The 26,335-nt window shown below is 41.0% G+C and overlaps 1 protein-coding gene and 1 long non-coding RNA gene across 5 annotated transcripts in view; one reads left to right on the top strand and one right to left on the bottom strand.

Annotated features, from left to right (window-relative positions):
* The first annotated feature begins 4 nt into the window (after positions 1–4).
* On the top strand, positions 5–4,074 carry LOC147757355 (uncharacterized). 2 transcript variants are annotated; one of them, XR_015320178.1, is made up of 3 exons: positions 5–1,280; positions 2,091–2,180; positions 3,553–4,074. It is a non-coding gene; the product is annotated as an uncharacterized LOC147757355 (long non-coding RNA). The 2 variants fall into 2 exon arrangements; XR_015320177.1 differs by lacking the exon at positions 3,553–4,074 and having other exon boundaries at positions 2,091–2,365.
* Positions 4,075–8,149: 4,075 nt separating this feature from the next.
* LOC111244067 (uncharacterized) overlaps positions 8,150–26,335 on the bottom strand; it is a 163,684-nt gene continuing 145,498 nt past the window's right edge. Inside the window, exons 2-4 of one of the 3 annotated variants that reach the window (XM_022790659.2) lie at positions 13,323–13,437; positions 12,685–12,922; positions 8,150–9,952 (exon numbers count right to left, since the gene is read on the bottom strand). In XM_022790659.2, the coding sequence (XP_022646394.1) occupies positions 9,772–9,952; positions 12,685–12,922; positions 13,323–13,437 (534 nt within the window). In that variant the 3' untranslated portion in view covers positions 8,150–9,771. Of the gene's footprint in view, positions 9,953–12,684; positions 13,053–13,322; positions 13,438–26,335 lie in introns of those variants that run through there. The other 2 variants (XM_086978969.1, XM_086978970.1) reach the window with 2 other exon arrangements.

Raw genomic sequence — 26,335 nt, forward strand, 5'->3', positions numbered from 1 at the left:
AGATGAAAAAAATACACTATTTCACGTCAAGGAAGAAACAGGTATGCATGAAACAAGCTTCAGCCACCGCTTGGGCAAGGAATCTGCGATGCTCTTCTACGTCAGGGAGTATATATGCATATAGTATAGAACTGGGTATATATGTATTTTTTTTGTTTCAATCGTAAAACAATCAGGAGGTGCACCACTGGGCGCACTAAAAATGTCTGTCCATTTATAACTCCTATTGCAATACTGAGTTCGCGCCGCACAAGGCGCAATTACGAACTTATCAGGCTCCCACCGAATAGAAAACTGGAGCACGTTATCTATCTAATTAAACATCGAGCATTAGCCTTCGTATTTTCTTGTCTTGCAATTGGTCCGCTATTAATAATGAAAACTTGAACTTAAGCCTATCTTATCAGCCGAGAATTTTCAATGTGAAATATTCGTACGAGCATATCTACGTTTCTACAATGGATGGATGGACGGATGTGGGGGCGACGTTCAAATAAAATACAGGCCTGCCTACGATGCAACACGGTACCACAGCGCAATTCAAGTAGACTGCTACTCCAATGAATCGTATCGACATTATCTGATGTTTACAAAATAACTCGTCTAAAGTGACAGTTTCTCTTACGGTTTGTTTCTAAAGCTGTACCCAAACAAAAATGGCAGAAACAACATTTCTGGCGGCCACGTTTATTTAATATAACCACTATCTACAGCTTTAATTCATGACCTAAACCACTAAATAGATATTTCTTCCTGTACCCGCAAATAACGTTTCAACAGTGACTACGCGTTAAGCCACAAAGACACTACGTAAAGCCACAAGGTAGGCGTAAACTCGCCAAGGTGTTGCTCATATAATCTATATTCGGAAAATTTCGATGCAAATTAACTTTGCGCTGATAGCAGGACGAAAGACCTAAAAATATAAGGGTTCAAAGCGGCCAAAAGGCTTGAAAAATGCCACAAGGTGCAAAACGACTGACCGTTAGAGCTTATCTGGACGAGCCAATTTGCAGGACAAGTGTCTAGAATTGCCGCCAATTTCTATGCAAAAAAAAGCCGTCGTGAATCAATAATTGCTTTTCGAGTAAATTTACCTTAAATTGATGAATTTTTAGGTATTTTAATCCCTAAAGCCTGTAGAGAATCTCTCGATTTACCTTATGTAAAAGACTGCTTCCGATTTTACAGAGGCTACACAAAAACTGGGGATAACGAATGCTGCCGATTACAAGTACCGTAGGGTTCCTTGTGGATAACAGTCTGCACAGCGCGGAAAAGTAAGATAACTTACCCACCCTCATATTTCTAAAATGACATTGCATTGTTCACCATGATGAGCTTATTGTTTAGTTCTATAAATTACTGGTTTTCATCTGATATCAGATGAAGTAGATAAACGTATGGCAATAGCGACAAATAGCCAACCAAGGCTTTCTTTTGATTTGAATGCACCGCCCTGTGGCACTAGTAGATCATAATAAAAACTGATCGAGAGAGATGAAAAAACTGGTCGAGGACCCTAGATGATCAATTTAGTCTAAAACAAATCAGTCTGATTAACCGTACAATAGTAATCGTGCATTGAAGAAAAGCCTTCCTTATTTAATTGCGGTGGCCTCATTACATATGGTCCTTTTTTTTTTTAGTAAACCCAGTTTTATATCAATGTTCTATTAGCCATTAGTATTCTATTTGTCGTTCAACTTTAGTAACTCGATGAGTATTTTACTTTTGAAATGTTTGCCTCGTCCTCATCTCTCTCGATAGACCGTTTTCACTAGGAAAATTGCTCAATCTTATTATAATCAGCAAGAAAAAATCGTCTCTAATTGACATTGTTTAGAGAGGTATCTTTGTGCATCGCGATGGCGAACCGACGCCATATTGGAGACACTGTTTGGTTCATCGTAACCACCCTCTCGATTATTTTGTTGAAGATGCACTGCATCGGTATATAGAGTTGAAATTAGTGCTCTCGGAAACACTCTTACTTTGGATGGCTTCAAAATTACGCGAATTCGTCTTCTGACGAATGAGGTGTCTATTAAATTTTCGTTGTACTTTGTAACACAAAAGCTTCGTTGCAGATGGTCTATACGAGTAACAGAAATGTCCATTAAAGCAAGTTTCGATAGACACTGGAAGCCACATAGACGAAAGATTTCTACAAAAAAAAAGTGAGTGGAATTTATCAGCGATGGCAGCTGAAGATACACACAAATTTCAATCCAGCTCCGCTGTTTAACAAAGGAACTCCCTAAGCTAAGATGTGTGCATGGTGATTAACTACTACTAAGTAATAGAAAAATATTAAATGCTAGGGATTTCAAATAAACGAAGTATTTTCCTTCGAATAAATAAAGTGTAATTTATGTACAAATTTGCGAGTACAGGACCGCGTCGATCTGTATTTGTTCAGCGAAATGATGGCACAAAATAGCACAAACGTTTCGCTCGGTGTACCGACCAAATTGTTACAATGAATAATGTCCACAAATCGAGATATTTATAAACTTTTGGTAAAAGTTTTACAACAAATATAGATAAATGTGGTCAACACAAGGGTTTAGGATGTCAAGTCCATGGTTGAAAGGGAAAAAAAGTTCGCTGTATAGGTCCAGCCAACGCCATATACGATCCGTGTGTTAGCGTTGCAGTACTCTGCTGGCTGCCGAATCACTGCGGTGTGGCCAACTAGCTAATGCGGTTAGATCGTCGTAAACTAACACTTGCGAAGGCCATTTTTTATGTTATTATTTTTATTCTTCCGCCTTCTAATGCCACAAACTATCGATATGCATTGATGATTTTTGTAATTATATCGGTGACCAAAAATAAGCTGGGTCTCTATCGTAGCGTCGACGAAAAAAAGTAGCAATAATAGAAAATTTCTACTACACACACACATTGGGGAAACACAACATTGCGTTTGGTCGTCTTCAGAGCTGTCTCATTGCGTATGAAATGCCTTTTACCACTACTATGTACACTCGTGGCATCGTCGTCGCACTTCAATAAATGATGGACGAAATACGCACCGGGAGCTTATGGTTAACGTCTAATGTCCCTGTAATGGTTACGTGATGTCTAATGATCCGAGGGATACGTCGTAGTTTAAATTTGAACCCGACATGGGCACACCGCGTTTTGTGCTGGCAGCTAGCCGTGTGATGGAGTTCCTAACGGCGATACTTACGTCGAATCTATTTCAGCACACATAATAGACTACCTTCGAGAGGAATCTAGAGACGCCATATTCTATGTCCTAGATGCCTAGCTTTACATATTGCGTGAACAGGCCTTGCTAACTGGCTGCTGAACATAACGGCAATACAGCTATAGAATTCTTCCAAATGATAATCAGTTGGTGACTACAACCACACTTACAGTTAGTATTTTGTACGAGCACTGCCATACGTTCGCGATAATGAAACCTCGGGAAAATCAATAGAAATTAATAAATAGAATAAAATACGTAAATTATAACAGATAATTAATAAAGCGCGAGTCGCCTACGTTGGTAAAAGATAGATCCTTTCGAACGAACAGGCGCTATCCTAAGGACTATTCCCGAAAGTGAATCAGGGCTAGAGACTGCCTAGGTGTGGAGGAAGGACGAGACTCTTGCTGCGATGATGAGATAACAAACGGTAAAATAGAAGATGAGGACGAATCTTTACCTGTTTCCGACACAGCTTATTGAAGCGGGTTAAAACCTGACGAAGACCAAAAATTCCGAGAGTCCTAAAAGAAAGTGAAGCATGCTGAAGCGTTCTTTAGGACTACCTGTACAAGCCATAAATTGCTTTTGCACTTGCTACAAATAAAATGGGACAAAGAAATAATGAGAAAAAAAGATATTTAGCTATTAACCAGCAACTTGCCAGCTTGCATATACATATAGTGAAAAATTCAATAAATCCGTAGATAGGCTGAAAGTAATGAGGAAATAGTGCGACAGTATGCAAGGATTGACTATTAAAATTGAGATTACGTACCTGGAGATAACAGTTTGTTGATTAGAAGAAGATATAAAAACGAAAGTGGTAAATAAAAAAATGCAAAAGAAAAGCGGTTGCGCTTAATTGAATTTCTCAGCAGTGACTGATCGACTAGACACGCTCGTAGTTAAACGATGGCACTCTTAGAAAAGGAAAAGGAGCTTAAAAAAAACTAGACATAACTTGCCTAATTTTACTTACTAACATGCAGTAACCTCATATCTGTGGTAGACATAGTAATCAATTAGACATTTCATTGCGAGTAGAATTTAGAAGGAAACACAGACAGCAGGGATCGTTTTTGGCGAAATAAAGACGCTAGAGAAGGTGACCATGGTGATCAATTACTGGGAAGTAGTATTGTGCCTTACACTTTATTAAAACACACAACGTTAGAAAAAAAAGCATTCTGGCAGCACGAGAGATCAGAGTCGTGATAACCACAGATAGTTAAGAAAAAAAAATAAGATTATTTTACAGTCCTTTATTGTGCATTCATTTGCCGTGGCTGCAAAAAGAGTCGCCAGTAGAAGGAATTGGCATCATTCGCAGCAGCGATGCTCTTGCGGTAATACTAGATGGGGTGACCAGTTCCTGGTTGATCAGCAGTAGACCATCAGATCTTGAATAGTGGTTGCTAAGGTCTTTGAATTCCTCGAGACTCTCGGAAAACGTATGAGGCAGAGCAAAATACTCAAAAAAGGAGTCTCGTTTATACATATCTTCGAAGATTGTCAGCTTCACTAAAATGCTCACTAGAAGGATGTTCGCGGATGACCGGCCGCCATACAGAGATCACAGCTAGCAAATAGCCAAGACCTCTTACAATAATTAGTAGAACAGAAAAAGGGGTCAATTATTAAGATTGAGTATTTTAATTTTTAAAATAAAAGAAACACGTGTACAAGGGAAAACGTATAAGAAAATAGGAAGAAACGGTGCCCAGTACTGCTTCACTACTATGCCGCTTAGCGCAGCTTAGAAGCTACTGGAGTACGAGAAACCCCATATAGCAAGTTTCAGCTGTTATGCAGTAAAAACAGTATCAATTCTACCAAAGAATTGGCTAGGTCGCTTGAGAATTCAAAGTTGAGAGAAAGAGGTACATTAAGTGTGACAGAATTGGTCGCTTAGCGAACAATCGCAATCGATCTTCCCGTTGCTATGAACGTAATGTGAAGTGACATGTAGTCATCTCGATGCCTTGCCGGAAGCATAAGGAGTTAATCGAAACACGGCGAAACGAGAGCAACGCAGAACAAATAAGCGAAGACAACAGCTAACCAGGGGCGACTGCGGAAAAAAGCAAAAAAGTAGCGACCAATAGTGTAGGATAAAAAGATCGAGAGGCTCCTCAAGAATCGTCGAAGCGTTTACCCTCACCTGCAAGGATCAATCATATCAAAGTGATACAGGTCAGCTGCAATCGTAGCAGTCCTGTCGCTTCAATGAGGAATGAAATAGTCAACAAATGGTCAATAGAAGAGATGCGAAACTTGCATCTATACGTGGGCTGAACGTTGCGTCAACAGCTCCAGATATTAAAGCGAAAGACATAGGGAATATATTTGAACAAAACATTCAATGCTAGTTTATTTAAGGTCGCACCAAATAAATAGAAAGAAGAGCTACAACTACTCCAAGAAAAGTCGAAATTCGGTAGTGAGGATCTTCCTAAACAGCTATGGACAAAGATCGTCGTCGACTATTAGTATTGGTCATGGAATCGATCAACCTGTTCGGAGCTTCAGTGTGGATAAAGAAGGCATCATATCCGGAGAAAGACAGAGACCTACTTCGCAAGACTCAGAAAATCGCTGCACTCTGCATTATACAAGGGTATCATACGATCAGCACCTTTGCAGCATTGACAGTAGATGACACATTAACCCGAAATCTGAAAATCAAAGGAAAAAAGCGTCGACACGAATAAAATAAGCGGAATAGGACACCATAGAGGAGTGACAGCGGAGATAGGCGGCCATTCCAAAAGGAAATCCTGGGATACTGATCAGGAACTTGATCGCGGACATGACACAGCAACTTTCCAAAGTGATTTTTCCGGAGCTGACAACGCTTCGTTGAGGGTTTGTTTTTATTGTCACTTGACAACGGATGACGACGCACGACGCGCCTTACTGGTTTGTTATTTGGCACTTTAAAAAGCCAAAAATGTAGCAAATGGGAAGTTGGAAGCAAGAAGAGCCCGAGATCATGAGTTGAATGGCGGGATACCACTAAAGCATATAACGATTTTTAGCCTTATGTAGCAGCACGGGCGGCTGGAAAGTGACTCAGCGGTTGCGGCAGAATTTTTGCCGTAGATGACAGCTACACATGGGGCATAATGCGTTAGGAGATATCGATAATCCGAAGGGTGACTTCAAATTAATTGAGCCAGTTGATCTTCTTTCATCGACTCGTAACGCTGTGCTTAAAGATTTAGGCTTAGAGGAAAATTCTGAGTAAATATATATAGACTACAATGTTTCGAGTTTCACTGCCGATACTGTCATTAAGCATAGCTTCAGACCAGGTTGATAGAAGCCATTGTTATATATATTTTTTCATGCTTTACGTCCGACGTTTACCTAAGCCGCTAGGTATTTTTTAGATGACACGAGGTGCATCGTTCAAGCTCTTTTAATGATGGCTAAGAGAGTAGCAAGGCCTGCACCCTATAATGAATCAATACAGCTCTCTCTCCCTTGAGCTTGTAAAGGAGAAATGTCTCCTATGCTACCACAAAAGATCAACAACGCTGGAGAAACATATTGCGTAGCTAGGTGGCCGAGCTCGCGTAGCAACCACCAATAGACTCCAGAACCACCGGAACTTATGACTCACTTGGGTAATAGGTTTTTGTCAAGAACTGAAACCTATTGTTGGCGCTTTGGCGTTAAATAGTTTGGGAAAGCAACTAGATTTGTTTTGTTTTGCAGTAAAATTCGCCTTTATCGTATGTCGGTGTTTTCGACATATATTACTTTCTTGTACAAACTTCACGCAGTATCGCTACTTCTTATTTGTTTGGTAAGGTACGTGACCCTAATGTAGCGACTTCTAGCAAAACAATTTAGCTTTCTGCAATTAAACTTGGCATATTTTTCCACTTTCTAATTCTGACTTATAAATTACGATATACACTACTCCATCAAATTTCACTTACTTGCCTGCATGCAGAGCCAAAGAACGTAGGCACAAAAGGGCTTTTACAAGCTTTTTCGAAACTACACATACAAGCTTCTGCCTGAATAAGCAGTTGGATAAATGATACATTTACTAGCAAGAAGTGTCATATATGAGTCGTAGCGAAGTGTTCCCTGGGTTAGTTCCGAGGGTGAGCTTTAAAAACTTCTCAAAATTAATGAAACATATCGTTTACAAAGTTCTATCTTTTTCCTTTAAAGCTGAAGAAATTTAAGCACGTTCTAACCACTTCTAAACCCTATTCAAGGAGATTTCTGTCGTACTTTTTTATATCATCTGCGTTATTTAGTAAGCTCTTCGAATGCTGAAACCTAAGATTATTCTGCAATTACATTGTAGAATCAGAGTTTTACGCAATGGTACTAACACAAATGTTGACGAATATATATTTATGAAGTTCATGTTCTCATTGGACACGGTGATCTAGATTTTACGACCTCTCTTAATGCATTTCCTCTTAAGATGCAGTAGGGAAATGTAATGAAGGGTATTATCTCCTTCTTCGAACGAACCTTCATATTTGATGACAAAAGCATATGTTTCGTACCTAATTAATAAAAATTTATAATGTGGATTGCATACTTATCCAAAGCTATAGCCTTTTGGAAAAGTTCGACATTTTCATTTGTGAGAAAAAAAGGTTTCGCATGGGTGCTTACACCTATGAATTTTCACGTATTCGTTGATAATTTTTTTTGCTTCGACGCTTCCTTATCGTACGAGATTTTACAAACGATAGCATCATAGCAAATAGAGTCCTTACTGCTGGTGGCATAAGCAGTGAACTATAATGAGAGTGAATAGCAGGCTGAATGCAATATAACTGGAACTACTTAGTTTTTCTGCATCCTATGTAAGTAGATTTATTCACCTGACAAACTTACTGTTATTATTAATAACAGGAAAACAGTTCATCGCAGGAAACACACACAGTCTGAATATTAACTCATACAATGATTTATTCTTCCATCGGCCGTCTGTTCTACTGATTACTTTGAATATTCATGTAGTGTTGCTACTGGCAAGAAGTAATACAGCCATGAAAATGTTATAGCGGGTTTAAGGAACGAAAGGGATATTTGCTATTTACAATAAAAAAGCCTGACAGTGCTACGGCGCTACAAATGGCCCTACTTTAATGCCTATGAGGGAAAAAGGCATAGGGGGCGAATAGGGTGCTTCGTAGAGGTCCTGTTATTTTCAAATTTCATGTTTTATTCTATATTTTAGAAGCTGCTGTTGTTTGCCACTCATGGATGACCTCAATAAGCTTGCCACATTCATGTCCGTCATTTCAACTAAGCGCAAAAATAACCTAGACCATATTTTATTACAGAGGTAAACCTCTTTTGCTGGTAAGTGTAGGATCAGATACTAAATATCCGTGTAAAATGTCATGTGATAATGCAGTTCTTTTAGGGTATGTGGGACGAACTGGAAACCAGCAATTTTTTCTAAGTTTTTTTGAACTTGAGGTAATCCACGGTGATCCGGTGTTCACAAATGCATTCAAAGAGCCTACAGTGATAGACGTATCTATATATGCTCGTGTACGTTGTGTAGTCTAAAATAAGGGAAAAAGTGAGTCGCACGAAAGTGGATCCTTATGGAAAGTGAGGGGATCTTTGTTTTGATTAATCTCACCTCTCAGCTGAACTATCAGCAGATTGAGTTAGTTCGAGCGATCCCGAACACACACACAGCTCGAGCTTTTAGCTACTGGCTGTACAAGCGGAAACTCCGGAGCTCTCCGCGCACTACGGAGAGATCGGAGAACAATCCATTTCATCCGCACTCAACCATTTATGTATGTTGACCAATTCAATTATTGCGTGCACAGCCATTTATGCTGTCGATTTTGCTTCGTTACAGTTTTCGAGCCTTCTTTTATTTTGTTTCATCGTTTGTTCAAAAACAACGCTATCTGTTCACGCCCATCTAGAACAAATATTCTCTCGGATACAAGCGAAAGCATGGAGCTGATATGGTGTTGTATTTCGTTAGGCTTAACTGTAGAAAAATATCAGTTGTTTATAGTAGAAGGATTTGTTCGTATTATATGAATATTGATTGTTCTCTCCTTATGGTTATTGCTTTGAGTTCACTGCTGTACAACTGTAGATAGAATAGAAGTTGTAGAGACGAATAGAAAACAGCTATTCAAGTTTATTTGACCAGTCTAGGATCTTTCGTCTCTTGCTTTGTTTACTTCAAGCTTCCAGCTCATTCATGTTCGAATTGCTGCCTCGTTACCTATCGTATTCACCTTAGTCAACGCGATCACTGCTATCATTTGTATCATCAGCAAACGTGGAATAGAAGCCTCACGTTCGAAACTCACTCATGCTATGTACAATCTACAATCGGCTAGCAACTCCCAGTCAGCAACAAAACCCTAATAATAAATATACTAATCATAACTTTCATCTGTTTTGATTGCCGAATGATTCGCAAAGCTATCTCGAACGATGGCTGTCGATCTTCCAGGCTTCGGTGCCACATCAGGGAACTGCTACAGTGACTGTATTGTTATGCTCGATACCTAGACGACGTCATGTCACACGAAGATTTCGTGATCGCTCTCCGAGTGAAGCTTCAGCTCGAAACCGGAGTCGGATCCTGACGAGATGTTGGAGATGGAGAACGAGCGTTTTTTGCGGCTGAAACTCGAACCCGATAGCTGGCGACACTTGTTCTGCCGTTGGCTATAGGCGCTACAGCGTCGACAGCAGGTTGACCTATGAGATTCATACGAAGAATATTAGAAAGGTGACTGATCTTTAGCGGATGTGCGGACGCATGAAGCCATGCTCGATCCCGGCACGCTCGGGCACGGGTTCGAGCACAGCCTCCCACGTTTCGTTGTTGTTAGAGACGCAAACAGAATAGCATGTCAACCTGTCACCGGTACAGGCCTAACACGTACTATACTATTATTACACTTCACGACCATCGTTAGCTACTATCGTATGATTAACGCATCAGTGTCGGCTTGTACAATTTTCGAGCAGCGGCAATTGCAGGCGTATAGCACCGTAAACCACTTCACCCTATCGACACACGTAAGAAAAACACACTTATACAGAGTACGAATACGGACAAAACAACTAATCAGTCAAAGACATCATATCAATAAGTCGTATTAATTAACCATCAATCAATGAACCAGCCAATTACATCAATCAATCAGCCAATCAAGTCTATCTAAGGTACGACAAAGTTCACGGAAACATTTTATATATATATATATATATATATCTATCTATCAGCCGTCCGCGAGCTGCCAGCCAGTGTGCGCAAATATTGTTAACTCATATAACCTTGTTATTGATGGCAAGTATTTATGCATGTTATGTGTAGGGTACTAATAATCATGTTGAATGTTAGGGAAAGTGGAAGGGCACACAGGCGTGTTGACGGTCAGTGGCGTATCTAGCTGTATGTAGTGTTCCCACCTACCGAAGCCCTGTCGACATCGAACAACAACCACTATGACGACGAAAAACCGACATGGTCAAGACCACGCATATGTATTACCGCCGACCCACATGAGAAATAGAACGAGATGGGTAAGTGTCAACCGCAATCAACCATCACCGAAGGTTTTGCAGGACTCCGCCAACTCTGGAAGCCCACACTCATCAAACAATCTTCGGATCTCGAGCAGACAACAATAAGCCAAAACATCGATCATGATCGAAAGTGTGCCACCTTGAAAACAGTCAGCTGAGAGCGATTACCATGACATGTTGTGAAGAATTTGTTTGAAAAATCGAATGCAAAGGCAGAAAAAGAACAACCGAAGAACGTGGGGGACGCCACGAGAAAGATGAAATACCACAGCTCATCCCGAGGAGAGAGGCAACAAAAAATTGCCACCGAGAAGTTCTCGAATGCTACAAAGATGACGATTGAACAATTACCGGGTAGAACACGACACTGACAATAACATATTGCAAAGTTAACATCAGAATTAAACATAAACAAATAAATAAAAAACTTAGACATAAATTAGGCGGACGAACAGCTTAAAATTGATACAGGTTGACGTTAAAGACAAGGGGACATGTGATAAAAACTAGTATTAGGAAAGAAGACGATACCTGCACGAAAAATGTAAAATTCCCACCCAATCTAACGATCGACTATTAAGTTACAGACCATAAACCAGATCTACTCCATAATACCGGCAACACCCAGATCTTTCCAGAAATAGAGAGAGACTCACAGATCCGTTAACGGAGTCCGCCATCAACCTTTCGGGCTTCCAGCAGCTGCAAATCTGTGTATTAAATATATACGGATAATAGATAGATAGCTAATAATTGATCGGACTAGATAATTAACTGGCTTTATTAAACCTCTTTATTCTACTTTAATTTGATTAAGCTAGGTAACTGTATGAAACAAATTATAAAAGGTCAAGATAGCAAACTGCTGGCAAGCCGGGCACCCAAGAATCTTTGGCGGTTTACTTAGCTCATGCGGCCCGGAAGTTAAAACAGGAACACAGAGGATAAAAGGAAAAATCAAACCGGGATGTACTGCTGCTGCACTTCGCCCTGTGTGGTCTTCGCCTATACATCGGCAGGCTGGGGTAGAAAAGGACGTCCTATTCAATTCGTTCGCTGTGCGATTTTTGAAGACTGATGCGTGGGAAACCGTTCTTGGGGTCGGAGGTTGGGGGTGGGGGGTCAGACGGGAAGAAGAGATGGGTGGAGAAGAAAGACGAAAAATTTCAACGCATCCTTGTCTGTGACGATGACCCATCTATTGGCAACGGTACCAGTTGTAACCTTTACTATGTAGTCGTTTTTTGGCACCTCAAACGAATGAATTTCTGGGTTAAACCCTGCTCGGAGGATGCTAAATTAAACCGGATCGTGCTTGCCAACAACAACCTGTATTAGGCAAAACCATGCCATGATAGGGTCACCGGGCACAGGCGAGGTTCGTTGAAATATCGTGCCGCCGAAATGGAGATAGTGCTAGACCTGGCTAATTTTTCTACGATGTACAAGAAAGAATGCTTGTTATAGCTACCAATTATAGTTGTTGTCTCCAATTTAAGAAATGCAGACCTTATTAAACAACAGCAATTATATTATCAAATTGTAATACATCAACTTTATGCTAAGAAAACAGTAACGACAATTTAACAAAGAAGTATGCAATGCATTCGGCATACGTGTACAGTAAATAAAAAGGTGTAAATATCGTCTTAATACCGCTGTACGGGTTTCACATACGATCTGCATGTTTCGAGGTATCGACTGTGCATGTGCAGACGATACTTTCGAGATCATGAAGCTTCCATTAGCAGGTATTTGCTGTACAGACTTTCTGGATATGCACATCTCCAAAGCGTAACGGAGCTTCTTATGTTTTCTCTAATTTTTCAGCACTATTTCCAAGGGAACTTGTTAGAGGAATCAGGGAAGGGGTTAAGGGAGAGCACTAGCAGTGCTACCTTTGCTTTACAGAGTACGAGCTTCGCGAGGAGGAAGTTGTCGACATGGCCGAAGGTGAAACAGGTGTCGACAATGGAGTCGACAATGGGGTTGACGATGGCGTCGCTGAAGGCGTCAGAGTGAGGGGCGATCCGGCAGGGGATGAAGCTGGAGACACTGTTGTATCACTGCTTTCCGATGAACTGAACGAGCTCGAACGAGATATCGAACCAAAGTAGCTGTAGTGAGCAGGAATTACTGAAATAACGAATGATTAGGATAGACGACGTTGAAACCGTAACGGAGTCCGAGTGTAAGAATTAGATGTGTTTGGCGATAGAGAGTGGTGATGGACTAGTTAAGTCACGTTGATTAAAAACGAATCCTGCTGTAACGTACAAATAGTATCTTCAGTATATGCTATATAAGTCTTCCATAGTAAAGCGGAAATGTACAGTCGATAATGAACGGGAACCTCGTTTAATAGGTACTCTGTGATCAATCCCAGTTTGACAACATTACTGGCACGTGCTTTTCAGAGATACATAGGCAAATGGCCATTTAGAATCTTCGACAGAGCTAAATGTATTCAATATTCAAACTATAATTTAGTTAACGAACTCATATATTGCTTGGCATCCATACTTGCATACGTTACCAATATCCGATGGCGTGGGAGGTGAGATAATCTGCGATTTCCGCAGATCCGTTATCGAGTCATGAAGATCAAGGAGCTGCCTAAATAGCTGGTTGTCCTTCTCCATTAGCGAGCCCTGTAATCGATGAGTAGAATAAAGTAATGTGCCTACATTATTATCGAAGTGATATATGAAAATATAAACAAATTCGCCAGTAGGGATTATGATGCGCAAATGTACCGTTTATTGGTCACATACGATGCTACTCTTAATTAGCGAGGCAAGGTAACGTACCGTACCGCTGGAAAATAAGCAAAAAAAAATAGGACTAATTATAATTATACTTGGCAATGAGGAAGCGCGCTGCCAATTTTTGCAGTGTGAAGTAGCAACGTATGTCTGCCACGTCGCAACTTTTATTATAAAGTTTGATTTCGTAATTTATCTCGAAATGAGTCCCGACACGTTGGTTTAAGCGTTCCCTTCAAAACTTCCAGAAATATGATTAGGACACTTGAAGCATGCCTACGATATTCAGATATCGAGCTGGATCCCGCTAACCAAACATCAATAAATAAGACATCACTTATTCAAGCAAAACTAAAAGACAAACTACAACCGGGCCACTATTCAAGGAATGATAAATGCCGGCATGTCAATGACGACAAATTTTGATAACATCATTCTGCCGACTAACGAGTCGTTTCCCATCGTTCGCCCTGTGACCCCTCGCCTTCTCCGGATACGCTTGCAGTATCTTAATGCAATGGGGGGGAATAATTTATTGGTATCTGTTGCGTCGAAGTTATTGCAGATGACCACTTCGTGTAATCCATCATTAAAAACTTATATTCATGCACGCACATACACCGATTCAAGCATGCCACACACGAATACAGGGACAGAAGTGTGTAGATCTCGAAAATACGCTCACACACACATAATGGCGACTGCAATTATCTATTCAACACCATGTAAATAGATATTTCCGTCATGCAGGAGCCGCCACCGCAGCAACGGAAGAAAAAAGAGTGCCAGATGATGACTGGCTGATATTTAACGAAGCAATGAACCGTTGCTGGAAGGCAACAACAGAACAGCAATGCCATAAAGGCGCTTAGACTGGATCTAGGATGCACAAAAAGGTCAGTGCGGCGATGAATCAGTCGTCGCTTAACGAATCTAACAGAAATCAAAAACGTTTGGTCAACGGCTATCAAGCCTGATTAAAGGCGTCCGGAGCGTTTTCGTTGGTATCATATATATTTACATTTCGCTGGAGCATGATATCGACCAGTGGCCAGGTACAGTTGATCGACATTATGGAATCGTCTTCATGTAATTTGTATTCGGAAACAACAGAAGAAGAACGAATACCGTTGATCTAAAATGATCAATATAGCTTCCTGCGTTGCCTATTTTTGTGGAAAATTGTTATTATTAAATGATAGGGCTTTGTACATATACAAATGTGGATATATTTATTATAGACGTTGCTAAAATAAAACAAAACAAAAAATAAAAAGGAGGAGGTCTGATGCTGTTTCTTGCTATTTAGGCATAAGTACTGCAGGTGCAATTTAACAGATTCGCATACAACGGAGCTCAACGAGGCACGAGATGTATTTGGTCGACTATGCCGAGCACGTTGACGCAACGAATCTGTCGAAACAAAAAAAAAGTATGACGTTAAATGACAAAGGTCCGTCGTCTATCTCCGATAGACGTGCTATATATATATATATATATATATATATATATATATATATATCGTGATCGTTCATTTTAGATTTAACATGTATGAATATATTTTGAATAGCTAGGCAAGATAGCTTTTAAATTTCGTTCAAATGACTTCTAACAAAATGTAAGGATAAAAATAGAATGGTACTAATTTTTGCTTCCATATGAAACCGGTTGTCTAAATCTGCGCCGGATTTATAATTCGAATAGGAAAATCCAAATCGACACGTTGATCTATTAATAGACCAATTAAATAGCGCGGTACCGTAGGGCAAATAACACTACCTAGTTCTACCTAAAGTCTTTTACACGGCCGAACTTCGCCTTTTACTCACAGTGCGATGGGCAGCTTTTTCGCTTTGCTTGTGACGCCGGTCTCCGCGACTTCTAATACTTTTCTATACGAACATAACACTAAACCAAAATCTAAATATATTCCTGTTGTTACACGTCCTACTCCCTATGCAACAACAATTAAGTCTTGGCCTCCATAATTACATAATAATAAACGACCTATTACGCCAGGCCGCTGGCTTCGACTACTTCGCGAGTATATGTTGTAAAATAATTCAGTTTAATTACTAAATCTTCCCTTCGCGTCCCCTAGCGAACTACGCTAGCCGAACGAAGTTTTCGTAGTTATTCAAGATCGAACACGGAGAGCATAGCAAGAAAACAAATCGAAAAACTGAAACGTTCATCGGAATAAGTAGGATCAACGGCCAATGCCTCTCGTCCTTGTTACTGTTACCCAGTTGGTTATTTATGCATCGTTTTGTCTCCCATTACACTCACCCTGCTGTGTTTGTTTACAGCGGGTGTAAATGGGTTGTAACTATTTTCTATAGATTTACACACGTTTGTTTTTGTGTCACGTAGGTGATTTCCGTTTTCATCAGCGTATCAACCCAGTGATTTTCTACTGTGTCTACCTCGCATATGTCGACTCTGTTTAGTTACTGTAACATCGAATACTTCATGTGACTTCGGCATAGACATGGCCCTGTGTAGGGTGCAATTCTTGATGAATGCCTCGAAAGCAGCAGTAAAAAAGGCGGTGCGCTTTGATGGCCGTTAGCCTATTTTGTGACGCGGTCAATATATACGTGGATAGTGGAATTCAATTGGCTTGCTTCTTTTTCTGTTATACAGTTCGACGAGGACCGCTATTCCCAGTGGTCGTTCTGTTGATGCTAGAGTCCCTTTCTATAGCCTCCGTTGTCGTACAATGCCTGCTAACGTCGATTTTCCCCTGTCCAGCAAACGCCAATCAAACGGTCATCTAGCGAAGGCTCTATCAGAATTGATAGCTGGCAGCGATGAAGTTAGTCGGTATTTCGAGTCAGTCAATGTAAAGCACCTTCCATGTGCCCCGCACAAATGTTCGCATTTGACAACATTGCCTCCATGCAGACCCTTATTGCAGTAGGGGTAACAGCAGAATTAGACCACAAGGGAGAGAGCTTATTAATGGCCTGGCAAGCGTTGCTATCTTGCTATAGCAACACGAGGAATAATTTAGAATGACTTTCCGTTTTCTGGAGAGTGATGAGCATGTAAGAGTGAAGGAAGACACAGTTAGGCTTATGCCTGCTGCCAGTCATGGAAAGGAGCAAGCCAGTCATCGTACGACTGTGGAAGAAAAAGATTATTGTATTCGGAGTTAGTGTTGAGCTCTATACAGCTCATTGTACAGCCCAAACCTTCCACCCTCACCCGCCCTCCTCTCAAACGTATAGATGTCTTTTTATAAGTACGTGGCAGCATCCTGTCAGACAAAATGAGCTTTTCGGACAATTTTCGATTAAAAAATTGCGAAATATCCCAATGTAAAAATTACTTACTTTTCTTAGCTTTAGAATACCGAATTATCTAAAGAAACAAGCAATGCCTGCCTTGGTATTGAATATTTATTTTTTTCTAGCTAACATTTTTTTTAAAAAACACCCATATAGGCTGTATCTCGAGCTGCCTAAAACTCGTAGCACTCAAGACACATAGAAATCGAAAATATAACATTTACGTAAGTTCAAAAAATCGATATCGGTTTCGTTTTAGAGTATCAGAATCACTACAATGGACTAGTGACAACTTGATCGTAGTATAAACAGATAATAATTAGCGTGGGAAAGTTCAGCACCTGCTGCCGCAAGATAAGTGGAACGCTTTGATAGAATATCAGAGAATAACAACGGCGGGCGCTAATATTTACTTTGGCTAAATCCATTATGGATCCTGGCCAGCAATAATGGATGACAAGTACGTTAATTTTTCGCCAGTTGATTGTCGATCTGTTCAGAAACTCTGAGGCGTTAATTTCCGATACGCACATTGAAAGAGGAATCAACCACCTCGTTTTGGTCTTAACAACCCTGATGGCTGCTAAGTTAAATGTGATACCCCTTCAAAAAGTTGCGGGGCAGGACTTAAATCTGCAGCTGCATGTGCACGTCAATGCGGCCATCTGCCTACAGACATAGTTTATCAAAAAAATAAAGGTCTTCACTCATCTATCTAATGATCGTGTTGAATTGACATTATCGCGTCATGAGTTTTCTACAAATTGCATAATACCTTTTTTCTTTCCACGAATGCCCTCAAATTGACCATGTCACAGCTCACCCACCGGTAGAGAGCTGGCTTTGGCAATTTATTTTTTAGAAATATCAACAATATCCGAAGCTATTATATGAACGACCTCTGTGTCCCAAACGGAAGAACCAGTAAAGAGGGTAAGGCCTTGAATCACTCGCGTAGGTTCGTCCTCGAAGAGCAACAATATAAATGTCTACCTTAAAGTGGTATTCGATTTCTCAGCTTAATCGTTTACGACAGTTTTTAATATGTGTGAAATTTTAACATACTGCGCAAAATTATTTGTTTTTTCAACTAACAAATCAGTTTACTCCATGAAGTATATTTTTGATACAGATTATTTAGTATGTTTTAATCTGCACAGGAATAAATTTTTTACTTGTTCAAATATTGATAATAGGCCGGCCATCATTACTAGTCAATTGCGATTGTTAACATTGCTGCGCGTTAAATCAAAACCATGTGTTCATATATATATATGTATAATATATATCTATATGATTATCCGCAGCTCCTCACAGACGTACGATGTTCCAAATCGAGCGCTATAGAGCGTTCTTAATCCATTCTATAATTGCATCGCGGCATTATCTGAGCATTAACAATATATAACGACCTTGAAGGGGTTCGAAAAATTGTACTTGCCTCTTCTTAGAATCCAACCACTTCAATCTTTTTCTAGCTATTAATATTACCGAGAAGCGCTGGGTGACGTTTGGACCTCATTTCTTTTCAACAGGCGTCACTCTTCATACTATAAGCAGTTATGGTCGTGGGTATGAAATAGACCACTAATAATTTGTAACGTTCGGGAGGCCATGTTTGTGCCAGTCTTCTGCTCTTACAGTAGAAAAGTTTCCCTTCTCGTTGAACGACTTTAGCCTCATACATTAGCATGATAATTTCACAAAATAATGCCTCGACTTATAAAAACGGCGTCTGCTGCTTGCTCTGCAACAATGACGTTCATGCCACAAGTAGCATAAAAACCCGAATTTTCAGAATCACCTCAACGACTGGTGCTAGATGCACTACTACGTGTTACAATCTCAAAAATAGCCGACGCGACGGCAGGAACAATTGTAATAACCGCTTCTGCCGGTTCGACGCCGCGACTGCGGGCACCTCCCCATCGGTAATACGTACAGATTGCATCGATGTGCATCAGCCACACGTATAAATCGAAGAATAACTTTTCCGTCCACCCTCTATCCATATTTTTTTGTTAATTTCATTTTTATTCTATGCTACCGCTGGCATTGTCATATATGTCTGGGTGACAGGAACTGCTGCTCTTCGCTCGATAAATGATAAAAAAAAAGTACGAGGCAGAGAAGCGCTGATAAAAGTGAGTAACCGATTAACGCACTGCCATCGACGGCGCGTTGACGGAGCAGACCCCGAAGATGCTGTAGCCGTTGCAACAATAGCAGCAGAGGTAAGAGATGATACTGAAACCAAAGGTAACGGAAGAAAAGCCCACAAAAAAATCCTTGCCGAGTCTTCTGTCTTCCTGCAAGCTAACTCAATGCTTGGTCGTTCCGTTAATAGCTCGGTTATTTTCAGATTCTACTTTCGCTGCTGATGTGCCCGTGTGGTCCTTTTCTCTCTCTGCCTGTTCAGCGTTTGTCCTACCCCTTGGCCTGCTTTTCCTGCTGAAGTCTCGCTCTCGTTCGCTCTTTCTTTGCCTATTCATATGTCTATTTGTGACTCTCTTGCCTCTTTGCAATTACTGCTTCCGCTGAAGCAGTCGTGGCAGCTGTTGATATCGTTGCTGCTAGCCCCGTTACCAGGACTGTCAGATTCCGCCCTGGGGCTTCGGAATCGTCGGAGGAAACCATTTCTGCTGTTGTTGTTGTTGTTGCTGCCTGTGCGTCTGTGATCGCTATCTTTCTTATAACCGTCACCGTTGCCACCGCTGTCGCCGCAACCATTGAAATTGCCGAATCAAGAGGCGCGGCGGCAGAAGACGCAATAAAAAGCTAGGAGCAGGGAAACAGAAATCGAATCAGCGACATCGTTACAAGACATTATTATAACCGTCGGAGAATTGCAGTTCTTAGACGAAACGACACGATGTAGCTGTTTCATGACAAAAGTAGGCGATACCGAAAAAGGGGCAAGCAAAAGCAGGCAGACGGTACCATGAGTTGCCGCTGCTGCTCTTCGATCATTTAGTAACTAGTCGCTAGTGGTCGCCGCAGTCAGACGCTAGAGACCTAGGGCAAGGGGCATGGGGATTGTGAGCGTATAACACCATTTAGGATATAGCCGATTCTAGCGTGAATGATGAAATATACCTTTGATTTTGTGATGATCAGGATATTTGTTGCTGACAGTATTGATCCTCACCGCTGACATCTGATAGTATTCTAGCATCAGAAATAAATGAATCAGCAATCAACTGGTGAACGTCGCGCGTGACAGGATGCCCTTTACGAACGTACCCGTTTATTTCGATCTCGAAGATATCTAATGATAAATGCGCGCCTATTCAAAGCAGCATCCGAAGAAGAAACGAAAATTAAGAAGAGTGAGAAAAACTACCTTTCGGTAAGCTCGCTCTTTCGTTGTTTTTCGCTGTATGCAACCAGTTAACCGTTACCCGAGCCTGTACGCAACTGCTTATTGCTCGCTTTTGGCAGCAGTGTGAACGTATTTATTATTATCGATAAAGCTTCCGTTGTCATCTAGACAATGATGTTAGGTAAGTGACAAGAACTGTTGTTGCAGGCGAGGCCGGAAACGGAATGAGTCGTCGTGTGCGTTCGTAATTGTCCGTAGTTATCTATGTGTGATTATGCCTGTGGCGACACCTGTCCGCGACTACAACAACGTCTTAACTCGTAGATCAAGATACTGGACCCAGTGGTGTCCGCAAGCGTGCGCGCATATGCACTGAGCTTTATCTCCTACACCATGTTTCTAAGTAATCGGGCGCCATCATGCGCAATCGAGGTGTACCTATAATAAGCTGACGATCATGAAGAATATATATCGGCTGACTTGTGTGTCTTAATAAGTAAATGCGTTAAGGGTCGTGTATATATATACGCACCGGAAATGTGTGAAGTGGTTTTCTGTTGAGAAATTGCATTGTTTGCATAATGTAATTGGAAGTGCTAAAACTATGGTCATGGTCCCTCCCGTACGCTAGTCGCATTTATCTTACTCTATTTATCCTTACCTGCTACATAAGAACTGTTCGATTCGCACGTGCAGGAGTGACAGCAGAATCGAAACGGGCTATTTTCCGGGGCGTTTCCGGTTCCTGCTCCAAACTTCCACAAATATTTAAAAGAATAATGAACATGCATACTGTTCCGGTTGATTTCACCGCAAAAGTACAGATTCATGCTTAAGTGTCGGCAACTCCAATAGCCTTTTCGTGCAAGAGTAACGGACAAGCGGTGTCTCTACATCCCTCACTGCTATCCGTAATGCTCCGGTTTCTTTTTGAACGAGCGAGAAGCCAACATTTTTATGCATATCGCAACAATTGTTTTGCCTGAGGCTTTCCTGCCATCTGCTGAAGGGAAATAGCGTTGATTTTGTCTCCCGTTTCACGTCCCAATCTCCTCGAGCCTTTTTCTGCACTTTGTTCCATCTACTATTTGTGCTTCGTTGTGGTTAGGTGAAGCCGTAATAACTCTAATGCAAATTATAATAATGATAATCGCATGTAAGCAGCACATACCCTTGTGCGTTGGATTGTATCCGCGCTAACTGGACTCTGTGACGCAAGACCTGCTAATGAAACTACCGCTACCCCATAACTCGCCTTCGCTATTTGGCAGCACTGAGGCTATTGGTAGACGCACGACGCTGTTTTTATCCCTAACTGTTCTTTATGAAGTAGAAATACGACATCGAAATCGACTTCGACCGGCGCCGCTCTTCGACCGGCCACGTTATCATCATATGGCCACGCACCCAGTGCGTGGTAAATCTTTGCCGGTGTCACTCAGAAACATCGACTGTTCGTGGAATATCTAGATTACATAGCACACTGCATTGGGCATCGCTAACCGGAGTCAAAGATAGCTGGAGCGGTAGAAGCGGCTGTAGGGGCGCTTCAAATAGTGCCAACTTCAACAATTACTGTGATTGTATCAAAAGAACCGGCAAAATAATTAACAAAGTAATATTTGCACGTATCCTAGTATTTTCATGTAGATCACTGGAAGGAGCACGGATTGACGAGCAAACGTCTTATCGGCTGTATATTATAATCGTATAGTAGTAACAAAACTTGTGAAAACGTTATAGCCTACGAGAACAACTGTTACGCGCCTGCGACGATTAGAATAATTCGCGACGACATCACGAAAAGGTCACCCGGAAGCAACAAAATAGAAGCGTATTGCGTCTGTTCAACCATCGCTGAGGGCGATTCTGCAGTTCTATTCGGATGCAGTGTTATCACTCTGGATGATGAGTATTCGTACGTCCGTGGGGTCCTGGCGGAGGAAGACCACGATTACCAAATGGGTATCACCGCGTTCTAAGGTTTGGTGGCGGGCGTCATACGACAAAGTGAAAACTAAAGGAGTGACCGAGTAGATCTCTTTCAGCCTAAAACACTTCAGTTCAACGTGAATTTTGTCTGTGCTTAGAGATTTTTAACAATCGCTAATAATGCGTACTATATTCTCATGTTCAACCGTAACATTACTCGCTGCTGTTGCCAGAGGCCTGCCAGTCTGAGAGCTACCGAATCCGAACCCGCGCTACTTGGTCAGTGTTTTTTGCCTACTTCTCCCTCAGCGGACGAAAGGCTGCCACAAATGGTGGCTTTTACATATTATACGTATAAAAACTCAGTGTATAATAATGTGCGATAAGCGATCCTAATTGACGCTGCGAACAGACTTCGACGATACAAAAATCAGAAAAGCTACAGAGGCGAGGAGAGGCGAAAGGAAAAGGATCATTGCTTAGTCATCACCATTATAATAATTGTAATAAGCGGGTGAGGAAAGACATATATATATATATATATATATGTATATAGATGCAATTTCACTGCTACGAGAGACAGCTGCTTTTGTTTTGTGGCGGACGAGATGACTAACGTCACGCTTGCGAGTCCGATATCTGTCGCGTACGTATTGCTCAACACCAATGGATGCGAATATAAAGTACAATATTGATGGGTTATAGCACGAGTGTCAGCTCAGACGAGGCGATGGTTTAGAGCGACGTTCATCAGAGGAAGATTGTGGTAATGGGTTTCTGCTTTCGCTAAACAACAGGAATAACAATAATACCATGAACAAGAAAAACGAGAGTATAAATACGTACTATAAAATCATTGTTACCATCCCCTTTGACGATTCTATCGTTGCCACTGCTCCGCTGCCGCTATAGTACGATGCAGCTGTTGAATTCCGCACAAATCTTACGATCGTTAAACGATTCCTCCAGGCCCCATTGTCCATGGGATAGACCTTCAACACGTATCGTTGCTTGCTACCCCTCGTTGATGATCAGGCTGACACAGATAAGACGCCGGCGGTTCTTTACATTAACTCGTTTGGTCGCACATCACCAGTAATGGCAGTTATCGAAGTAGTAACAGTCAACAGAAGGATACCGTCTATGCGCATTTAGCTACAAGGTATCATATAAATGTAATACAATCGCAAGCCAATACCAGGAAACAGGCTGTGATGTCTACTAACTGTTGTGTACCACACAATCAGTAACAAGTAACGGAAATCCCTGCGATTATTTGAACAGTCCTTCCCTGCAAAAGATCGAAGACTGCAAGCCACGTAGGATCTGGCCGCAACGAGTGATTTAACAAAAAAATAACATTGAAAGATAGCCTTTAGTAACGATGCTCGTGTTGATGCTAGCCAGAGTTGTAACGATTGAGATGCGTAGTCTATATCTCGATAATGGTGTGGTGGAAAGCATTTGTCGAATTTGCCTAGACGAATAAACAGTAGCTGAACGACGTTAAGTGATTCCGTCTGCGCGACAAACGTCACACTGAGAGGCGTACTTCGAACGTTGCAGATACTGACGGAATTGACGTCAGGACAGAAATGCGGCAAACGTTCGTACCGTTTACTAACTGGAGCCGAAAGTACTTTCACATCCATTTAGCTATCGAATTTAATTGACTGATAATTGTAGCTATAGCAAGAACAAAACATCAACAAATTCTAGTTTGTTTTTTGAAGAAACGCCGTTACTGGTCAAGTCAGTTAGGTTGTCGTTTTCACAACGTTTGAGCTTTTTCCATTTCTAATAAATATTGACCAATAGAACAAAAAAAATCCGATGGACAACAACGGAAATTGTATTTAGAGCGGATTAGCTGAATTAAGTTAACTCGAAACCTGATTTTAGGCCTGGAACTTCGACAAAACACCTAACTTTCTACAAATTTGTGTCGACAAAACTGTTAAACGTATATGAGAAAAGAACGTATTTTAGGATGCGCTTGACACCGAAATTTTAAGTTGCTAAAAAAAAGCATCTTTCCAAACTGAAATCTCAGAGTAGACAGATCAATTTTCGACCTTTTTTTTTATAACCAATAAAAGCGGTCTAACAGGGTGCTATATATATATATATATATATATATATATATATATATATATATATATATTGATGATTCACGTCCATTACTCCATATGCATTAAACGCCTTATATATTGTTATTAGTACAAAGAAATTAGAAGTATCGCAATACCTGATCAACTCATTAGTCCATCTTTGAGTTTGTGCTGAATGACCAACGAACGAAGCTAATAGCATTATATACTGTTGCTGAGGGCTCTTTCCATATACTATAATTACAGAACAAAACACTGTGTATAGACATTCAAAGAGTAAAACTGATCGGTCTTACGACTGGTAGCCTAGAGCCTGACTTGACAAACTATTCAATACACGAGAAAGCAGATACAATTATTGACTCTAATATTATCAATGAAGTTATCCATCTCGACCTCGTTGTCGCATCCAGCCAGAAGCGCTGAAGTAAAGTTTGCGATTTGACAGCATCTAGCAATATGACATTTCTAAAGTCGACGTCAACGGACTCATGCCTGTGTGCATCACTATGAAGCAGCCTGTATCATCTGAAACCCCATGGAGCACCGGGGTTCCAAAATATCCAAGCGAAGCTGCCCCACATTACCCGAGTGCCCTGGCAGTACCGTGAATGGAACTCGCCAGGAAACAATGAACAGTCAATTTTTCATGAACGACAAGAACAACGATATATCGACGAAGACAAGCGTTGAAGGTCAGTAAAAATTAGTGGCTATTTGCGGGTTCCCGTCGTCGTTATATTTTTGACAAACTGCACAAGGAAACGTTACAGCAAGGAAGCCTTTAATAACGCACACAATAATAATCATCACGAAAACTATGGCTGAAATTTCTAGCACAGCAATTGGCTGGACTTTGGATTGCCCCTGATCCGATGCATCGATGTTGAGTGAAACACCGCGCTCTACGTAGCAGATGCGTGAATGTAGGCTTAACGTGTGTTAGGTACAGTGACAAACGGAAATGTTTCGGTCCACAATTTCCTGAACACTTGCTACCACAGTTGAGGTCACGTAGTGAGAAGAGTACACCTTCCTTACTTTTTTTATGAAACAGGTATAAAAGTTTTAATTATTCAAATAAAGCTTTGCTTACCTTACAGTGACGTTATTTCATGCCGCGTATATAGAGACACGCTCTGCATACACTAAGAAACGACATCCTGGTTAATTATATAATTCACAAACAAGTAATCATAATACCGACAACTAGCGTTGTGCATAGTTCGTGTTGCTTAATTGTACTAATTCCTCGGAACCGTTATTTATTATCCGTCGTTGTAACTGTCGACATCAGCGAATGGCTGGGATCTCGCAAGTGAAACCCAGATCCAAGTAGACAAGGCGGCCAGAACATGCCGTTGACAAGACCATCCAAAATGAAGCCGGTAACCAAAAAATGCAATGGGAAGTCCACACCCTTGATAGATTAATATTACCTACTGATTCGGCCATATTTTTTTTTACTATAGAGGGGTGGGAAAGCGAGGCAGCGTGAAAACGCACTTCACACCAGCGAGATGGGTCATATCAGCAGTCTTTACACTGTGGCGACGCTCGGTGCTATTCAGCTGGGCAATAGTCCATTTGACACATACCCAATGCACAGCTAGCCACAGAATGTAAAAATATGCAAATAGGGGAAATTCGTTAGGAAACAAATAGTATTCATTAGGAAGAATAAAACAACCCTAATAAAAACGGACGTTTTTCGTCCGCTCTGCGCTTTCGCGCGCGACGAACATCATCTACAGAGAAAGCACCGGTTTTCTAATCAGTGTGATATCGTAGTAAGCTGTATAGGATCAGTGTTCTATGGAGGTGGATATGAATCGCGCTGCCTTATCATGCGCCAAATTTTGAAAATAGGAATGAGCAGGGCAAGCTATGATGCCAAAAAATAGCAGACGAAATTTAAGCGTCTGCTGTCTCCATGGATTTCTCATAACTTGAAAACCATCGATAACATTGAACGGTACGCGCTTATCGAGTGTTAGTTCGATCGGTTTTTGCAATAAGGTGTGGAAAGTATTGGCGCAAATCGGCAGTCGAATCACAATTGTAGCTGGCAGCTTTTAACCCTTCGCTCGTCGATTGGTATCGTCGAAACTTTATATACATATATA

The sequence above is a fragment of the Varroa destructor genome, unplaced genomic scaffold, assembly GCF_002443255.2.
Source record: "Varroa destructor unplaced genomic scaffold, Vdes_3.0 BEIS01000002.1, whole genome shotgun sequence".
Lineage (NCBI taxonomy): Eukaryota > Metazoa > Arthropoda > Arachnida > Mesostigmata > Varroidae > Varroa > Varroa destructor.